Source organism: Triticum aestivum, chromosome 5B (assembly GCF_018294505.1).
Source record: "Triticum aestivum cultivar Chinese Spring chromosome 5B, IWGSC CS RefSeq v2.1, whole genome shotgun sequence".
NCBI lineage: Eukaryota > Viridiplantae > Streptophyta > Magnoliopsida > Poales > Poaceae > Triticum > Triticum aestivum.
Window position 1 is genome coordinate 318,186,669 of NC_057807.1, and position 8,772 is coordinate 318,195,440.

General features: G+C 39.6%; 1 protein-coding gene across 2 annotated transcripts in view; it reads left to right on the top strand.

Moving 5' to 3' along the window:
• The window catches only part of LOC123111598 (protein ENHANCED DISEASE RESISTANCE 2-like), a 26,080-nt gene that overhangs the window by 6,268 nt on the left and 11,040 nt on the right, over nucleotides 1-8,772 (top strand). For both annotated transcript variants that reach the window (XR_006454562.1, XM_044532418.1), the window contains exons 7-12: nucleotides 303-428; nucleotides 3,305-3,339; nucleotides 4,144-4,244; nucleotides 4,370-4,465; nucleotides 7,416-7,480; nucleotides 7,552-7,623. Coding sequence is in view for 1 of the 2 variants with exons in the window: in XM_044532418.1 (XP_044388353.1) it covers nucleotides 303-428; nucleotides 3,305-3,339; nucleotides 4,144-4,244; nucleotides 4,370-4,465; nucleotides 7,416-7,480; nucleotides 7,552-7,623 (495 nt within the window). In the remaining variant the exon portion in view is untranslated. The remainder of the gene's footprint in view (nucleotides 1-302; nucleotides 429-3,304; nucleotides 3,340-4,143; nucleotides 4,245-4,369; nucleotides 4,466-7,415; nucleotides 7,481-7,551; nucleotides 7,624-8,772) is intronic.

Sequence of the window (8,772 nt, forward strand, 5' to 3'; positions counted from 1 at the left end):
TGCACCTCCTAACCAAAGACCTCTAATAAAATCCTCCAAAGAGACTGAATAACTTTTGGATGTGAAAATTTCCTCCAGACAATTTGAGTTGCCATTGTATCTTAGTGCACATGATACCATGTTGAATGTCTTGCTCTATAATTTGTTTGTGGATTATCCTAATAGAGTTAATGCAATTGCAAAGTATTATTATTTTTGAACTACATTATATTACCATAAATGTTACATTATACTAGAAGTTAAGTAAAACGTGGCAAATTTCTTGCTTATCAACAATTCTTTTATTATGTCTTCCGTTACAGGACCAGAAATGCTCCTTCGGCAGTCCTCCGATCTTCAAAGCCATGAAAGGGTTAACACAAACTTTGGAGGTGATACTGGAGATGCACTTGAAGCACATGAATGGAGATTTGTTCGAACATTAAATGGTACTCCCTTCGTTCACAAATATAAGATGTTTTCAATATGGACTACATATGGACTGAAATGAGTGACCAGACACACTAAAACTTGTCTATATACATCCAACAAAGCCTTTAGTCCCAAACAAGTCAGGGTAGGCTAGAGGTGAAACCCATAAGATCTCGCGACCAACTCTCTGGCACATGGATAGCAAACTTCCACGCACCCCTGTCCATAGCTAGTTCTTTGGTGATACTCCAATCCTTCAGGTCTCTCTTAACGGACTCCTCCCATGTCAAATTCGGTCTACCCCGACCTCTCTTGACATTCTCCGCACGCTTTAGCCGTCCGCTATGCACTGGAGCTTCTGGAGGCCTGCTCTGAATATGTCCAAACCATCTCAGACGATGTTGGACAAGCTTCTCTTCAATTGGTGCTACCCCAACTCTATCTCGTATACCATCATTCCGGACTCGATCCTTCCTTGTGTGGCCACACATCAAATCGGTCTTTTGGCCTTGATGGGCAGTTGTTGTATTGCTTCTGAGGCACCACCTGCCCATCAAGGCTAGCCTCTTCCTCACACCTAGTAGTACTGAAACCGCACATCATGTACTCGGTTTTAGTTCTACTAAGCCTAAACCCTTTCGATTCCAAGGTTTGTCTCCATAGCTCTAACTTCCTATTTAGCCCCGTCCGACTATCGTCAACTAACACCACATCATCCGCAAAAAGCATACACCATGGGATATCTCCTTGTATATCCGATTCAGAAAAAAGTTAGAACATCTTATATTTGTAAACGGAGGGAGTATATCCTTATGCTACACCGATTGGCACCCTAAAAAGCAATATGGTGCATCTGCCTATATTCACTCGTCGGTTTCCTCTCTAAAGTTATGCTTTCAGATGATTACTCAAGTATATCTATATACATGAAGTCACACATATCATCTTTTGTAACTCTGTGCTTCACTAGACATGCAATGAGTTAGCATTTTTTTTGTAAGACACTTTTATCTTAATTCATCTTCTAATCTTCTGTAAGATGCTGTCAACAGTTTTGCGCTACAAGAGGAACCATGCACAATAAATTGAACTTGAGTCATATAGAGTTTATACAAAGTCGAGAATCCTGATCATACACGTGTGTATTTAACCGCCAGTTAATTGCTATATACCTCTGGTACATCAATTTAACCGCCAGTTAATCTTATTACTTATCCCCACAAAAGCAAAATCTGATTAGTTTGTCCGACAGTTTGGAGCTATTGGCTATTTATAGCTTAATAAGGTACTGTGCATGTTTGCAGTTACATATATCTTGGTCTTCTGTTCCGATGAATATAGTGATATGGCCAACTAAAAAAAATACTCCCTCTGTAAACTAATATAAGAGCGTTTAGAGTGATCTAAACGCTCTTATATTAGTTTACAGAGGGAGTACTACTTGTATGGTCCTGCTACTGTGCTTCTATTTGATTACTCCAGCTTGTCGGACTGCAAAATCTTACATTGATCTGGAAGGATCTAACTTGATACTAGCAGTTCTGCAGTTTGTTATTCTGATATGAGAGTTATATGATTTATAATTGAGTCTGTTGTTGTAACCTGTGTTTAACTGTTTCTTATCAGCATACATAGTCGCATCACAGAAAACAGTAGTTGATAACTCATCCCCTACATATCAGCATTCCCTGAGTGCACTACTCTTGTGGCCATTATATATCTGCATAAAAGTTAGGGAGTAATTATGTGCTGTACCACAGGAACCTCACCCCCTTCATTTATTTTATATTACTGAGAATTGCAATCGGTCTTTGTTGTAGATTCTCACCAGATTACGGATTTGAAGTCTTGAACTCTTAGACTCTAATACTAACCGTCACTGTCAAACACTACACATCAACATGGGCTTGATATCAGATGCCCATCTTGTCACATACTGCAATACCCGTGCTGAGACCTCTTCGATACTTCACTGAAGCTTGCCTCAGTTGCCACAACTTTGTCACCCACCACCATTGTTGTACTCACCACTAGGGCCATCATGTCTACCATGATCACCTTGACCACCTCTAACATGGCCTATACCGAGATCAAGCACTCATCCGCTGACATGCTCTTATCCTTGGTCTCCATCATCTCTACCCAAAACAGCAACCTTTTGCAGCTTTTCTTCTCTGTCTGCTTAATGTAGCAACTAGCAGAACAGCAGCAGCACAACACCACTTCTTTCCTCTTTTTCTTTCCTCCTAGTGATGCCAGCTGATTTGTGATTCCTCCTTCTAGTTATCTCTTCTAGCAGCCGCACAAATCAGATGACCTGAACATCTTCCTCGTCTTCTTTCACGCAGCAGCCCAACAACAGCACACAAAGCGCAAGCGCATCACTAGCAGAGGCCCTGCTGGTGACCTAAAAGCACGGTGATACAGCTACTCTGTTGCAGCCTGCATGTGCACGCTCAAGACCACTGCTGGTCGCAGCTAGGGTGGGAAAGACAGGTCGTGATTTCCCGCAAATGTCTGGTGGTGTGAATGAACAGAGGATGATAACGGAGGCAGTGATGAGGGGTGTGATTTAAGTTATCAAGTGGTAGCATGTAGAAATTAGTGGAATTATTGTGGGTCCCCTAGAAACTACACTCCCTCTGTTAGTAGTGCTAACTGCTATGAATTATGGTCAGGCTGTAGTACTATCATTTTCTAATACTAACTGTATTGAGTTGCATGCCCGGTCAATTCAGTCAATAATCTAAGATGATCAAGAAAGGTACTTCAACACTCTTTGACAATATCCCTAGATGCAGATGAAGAAGTATGATTTTTTTTTCTCATTCCGTTGAGTCATCTCCAGATATCAGAAATCGGATTTATCTCTATTTTTGTTATCATCATGCAGGAATTAGAATTTTTGAAGATATTGCAAACTCAAAGGTGAAGTTCTTTTGCTTTGCAAGGTTAAATGTACAAGATATTGCTGTAGCTTATTGGTTAGATGGATGTGATAAGCTGATGCTCAATGAACTCTCGACTGCTTTGTCATGATCCATTACCTTAATGGTTGTTGAGCTATCAATCTTTCACAAGCAATATGTAATTCTGTACTGAGTGATTAGCAATAAGCAAGCTGCATAACAGATTATGAGTCGCTGATACATGTCCAAATGAGTCAATGTTATGTAGTCAGACAACCCTATTCCATGACCATTTTGCTAGCTAATACTTGTCTAGACTAGTTTCTTTACAGCTTTTGCCAATTCAAATATTTGACAGAAATCTGAAGTACAAAATTAGAACCACATAGCTATGTACTTTAGTGAATGAAATGCTTAAAGTGTTGGATTAATTGCTTCAGAGCATCCGCTTCCATCCCTAGCAACCAGCAATTTCTTTCTGAATGCTTGCTGTGGTTTAGGGCCTGTTTTCTCTGAAGCCATTGGTACCCCAATTCATTTATCACATTTAGCTTTTGTTTGGTTTATTGCCAAACTTTTGGCAAGATAATGTTCCTATTTGTGTATCTTAGTTTCACTTTCTTGCTGAAAATTGGTCAAATCACGATGTTGATTTCTTAGTCAGTTTTTAATGCTAACCCTTGGAGCAAAGTGTTGAATTTTAGGCATGAAATGAGCATGCATCTCACTTTTCTAAAGCTGTTATCCACCCTTCTATTGCCCTTGTTTTTGAAAGAAATAGGCTCTACCTTTAAAAACTTTTGCTAATTACTGCTTCTTGCAGGGTGGAAAGGGGATACTTCTCAAGTCTATTGGCGTGGTTGGTGCAAATCCTGACAGTGTGTTTGAAATGGTTCTCAGTCGGGATAAGCATAAGCGACACGAGTAAGCTAGCAGTTGATTTGGTCTTTACAGTAAATATATTAGATTTTTTCTCTTTGTGGGTGAAACAAATGCATGTTATCTCTGAATACATTGCCAGCTAGCTCTGATAAGATTCTCCCATGCAGGTGGGATATGTTGATTTCTGATTTGGAGTTGGTGGAAACAATTGATGGGTACTGTGATGTGGTTTACGGGACCTATGAGCCAAAATATTTAAACTGGTACTTTCCTCTCATTACAGTTTGGATTATTCCTCTATATGATAGTGATGCAATTTTAACAACAATGGCCTGATTATTAAAGAAACTAGATGATATCCCGCGCGTTGCTGCGGGATATTTTGTCAGCCATAAAGCTTAAAATATGTGATGGACACTCTAGACTATAGGGCACAAATATTGATAAAATGACATTTTCTCAGAGAAGATATTGTGAAGATCATAGAAAATAAACGAATAGTATCACACAATACAATGTTCTTTAGTTAGACAGTTGTATCATATAAAAATTATTAAACCTATGAGAAGTAACATTATAATCAATGATAGTTATCTCAAAACAATATCCTAGAAATTAAGATTACATCTTGCCTAAGTATGTATCTCAGATGCAAACACCCTTTTAAAAACTGACATGAAGCGCTAGCTCGTAGCTCTGCAACAAATTCTAAATCTATTATCCGGATATCTAGAAAAAAGATGACTAAAAAACAATGGTGACTGAATTGTTTTAGCAACCACATAGTTCAGTTCCATCAACATCACCATAGGCTAAATTATCTTGTCCCAATAAGTCAGAGAATAATTTCGCATGAATAGAAGCAAATCTGCTTAAACAAATTTATAGTGTCCTTATTCAGAAGCATACTTGTATGACACACCTTAAATCTGCGTAAAATCAAAGATCTGCTGAAAACCATTTTTCTCTGTGGATGAAACCAACAGTGGCATGTTACTATAATCACCTGGACAAATATACAGTCGCACTATATTCATCCAGTTCAGTGAAAAACAAATCTTTAGGAGTTCCCAAAAAAAAGGGTAACATATAAGCAAGGGGATGCCTACACTATAAGTGAAAGATAAATAGCAACATTTAAAACACTTGTTAAGTGGTCTATCCTTTGAAAAAACTAAGGAGATCTACAAAACAACAAATGGTGATAATGCCAGAATATTCAATGGAGACGTTCAGGTAAATATCACTGATAAAGGTAATTTGAAGGTCGTGATTTATACCAACAATTGCAGGATGAGGCATGGGAAAATAACAGAAATGCTTATGGTCGCAGGAGATAAAAAGTAGGAGTGAGGCTTTTAAAAAGATCAAGCAAAAAATGTACAATTTCACTTACTTATATGGAAAGAGACACGATTCATTAGCATTGCCTGTCATGCATTTCTTTTTGCTTTTCACATGAAGCAGCAAGATAAAACGTTGATCAAAGAGCTCACCATTGTCATGTGCATGTTGCTTGCAATCATCTTATATGTAAGTTGAACAATCCTTTATATAGCATTTATTTGTTGTCAATTGAGATGCCAAATTAAAATATGCACTCAATATCAAATGATGAACAATAAGTAAGGTAAAACAAATTGTGTTACTGGCTAGAAACTTAAAGAATAGAATGAAGGCATACCTGGTGAGCCCTACAGAGTGCAGATCAAATGTAGGTCATGTTTTTTAAGGAACTCTACAACCTTATCAGGTCCAAAAGTGTAGGAGACGCCCCTGTCATTATCAGCCCAGCCAGCAACATCCGTATCAGGGTCTGACCATAGCAGATAACAAAGGAGACCATGGTCCAGAATATCCACAGGACAGGCAATGTTACGTATCTGGTCCATGTTTTTTCAATTAGACGATAAACCCCCATGCATGCATAGGATCTTGACATCAATAAATGCAGCCACAGGGGAGGCGGTTAAAACAATCAGTAAAAACTTTCCAGAGGCGAACATTAATCCTCATCTTGCATTCATCAAAGAACACATAGATTCTGACCATTTCATTGTAGATGCCGATCGACTGTATCCATTTGAATCAAGCAGTTGACCTTCCAATTCCCAAAACTATTTGCCCACGGTATAGTTTTCTAAGATAATGAAATCTCCATCAGTAAAAAAGAAGCACATAAATATATATGTCGAAGCTATAGCATACCAAAAGAGGTTAAATATTAACAAATCGATTTGATATGCTATACTGTAAACTCCATGAGAGAGAGACATGAACTGCACAGTCCAAGAAAGAACACCGTGAAAGATGAAGCCGTGGGTAGAAAGATTTTTCATCCTAGCAGGACGTAGTAGTTTTTCCAGATGCGGTGGACGATTGGAACTACCTTATGCGGCGGCAGAGATCTTCACGGGTAGAAGATGGTGAAAATAACCTTCGGCGTGGTGTGGGCTGTAGCTTCGATCCTGAACAGCGGCGGACAGACGACATCACGCTGTAGCAAAGGGAGATCCGCTGAAATAGTCGAAGAGTTTCTGGTGCAGACGATAAGGGCGAGAGAACGGGAATGGCCAAGATAGAGAGGCGGACAGTCTAGGAGATCAAGGTCGGTTTATCATCCACTAAGTAATCATGTACATGGGCCATCAAGTGGTGTGGGCCATTTGGGGAAAGTAAACGACGCTAGCACAGTGAAGAAAGGAAGAGGCGTGATGCATTTCAAACTGACGGAAAATATTGCCACGGTGAGATACCCATGTGCAAGACGTACACTCTCATATTTTTCTCAAAAAAAAGAAAAAAGAAGTGCATGATCACGATGGTTGGGCACGCAGACGTCCAGGGTAAAACAGTATGTCGTGGCTGCATGAGAAATTATTAGTGCTTGTGTGGGGCATAGGTGATGAGGTGGATAGGCTGCATGTCAAGAGAAATAGGATAGTGGGGATGAACTATTTAGGTATTATAGATACTTTTTGCTCTATTTCTTTTGGTACAAAAGGCAAATAATTGTAGAAGGTCTCAAATGATTTTTGAAGCACAATTAGTAGCCATTTTTGGAGATCTTGAGCTTAGTAAATCATGCTTGTTTTAGGTTTAAGATATCACTTCTGCTTTAGGTGTGGTTAGGTTTATTAAGAGTTACTGTTGTGCCCTGTTCAGCAGTTTGTGAAAAATACTACTTCTACTAAGTATGAGGACTGTTCTCAGGTGGAAATCAAAGAAGGATTTTGTCTTCTCCAGACAATGGTTTCGTGGACAAGATGGGGCATATAGTAAGCAACATGATCTTTTACATTTTCAAAGTTAACTTAGTTATGTTACCTTTCTTTGTCTCTCTATGCAGACATTTTGCAGAGTCCTGCTAGTCACAAGCAAAAACCTCCAAGACATGAATATGAGCGTACACATATCAACCGTAAGATTGACCTTTCTTGATTAGTTTTCTTGCAGTTGTAGACCATGAGTCACTTAGTTCGTTTTATCTGTACCATAACTTTTGGCGTGTTCAACCTATGTTCAGAGAGTATGGTCACTTCATTTGAAGTTGTGTACTAAAAATAAATTTGCATATTGATGCCCTTTTGGTATATGTACAAATAAGTTTATAACCAGAAGTAAAACTAATTGATATTTCAACACTAACCCTAAATGGGTTGCATAGTTACTTTATAGATTATATATCTTCTTGAAGGATCATTAATAATTCCCTGCAGTAAAAGTAAACTTGCTAGATCCTAACCTGAAATGGCTCACATGGTGGGGAAATTCGACCTGTGAAGAGTCACGATTGCCTTGCGTTGCACCCATGTCTTGTCACCGTAACGTGTGCACATCACACCCGCTGATGGCTGGGCCGTGGTCATCTGCCTCGGGCCGTGGTCATCTGCCTCGGGCCTGCGTCACCATAGTGCATGCCGTTAGATGAATGGACCTTGTATTGGTATTGGGCCAAAGGGGCCAGAATATACAGAACTACAATAGTACATCTGCAAATATGATCCTATAGAAATCTGCTAGCTGAAGCTCGGGAAGGCACAAACTTTGTTGAGCTGAATATACATGTTTGAAGAGAAAATGGCTGTGTTGAGGTCGAGTTTGTGCCTTAGTAAAAAATTATTCTAGCTGAATCTTAGGAAGGCACGAACTGGTGATCCACAATCTGGTCTTGCACCTCGATCTCATGTAAGCATCATCCATATCAAATTATCAATATGTTTGGTGAGCTCATGCTTCATAGGACCTCCAACAATGCTGATTGTGTGGGTGCTGTCTGATGAGAGAGGAGTGGGTGCAGTAGTAGAAACACCAAAATCATCAAGAAACCACCTCAACCAAGTGATGTAAATTTTGTCCTATGTAAGAAGTAAAGAAGAACTCCGCTATGTTGTCTCAATAGCCGGTCCCAGGCCCGGGTAAAGGAGAAGGGTTGTGATAGGCTTGACGAGCCAACGTAAAAACTCAGCCACTCTTACGGAGATGAAACCCAAAAGATTTTCGTTGGGGCGTAACCCTCTCAGCGACGCGCCACATCGGAACCCGGGTGTGGTGTCAAATGGGCAAGGGC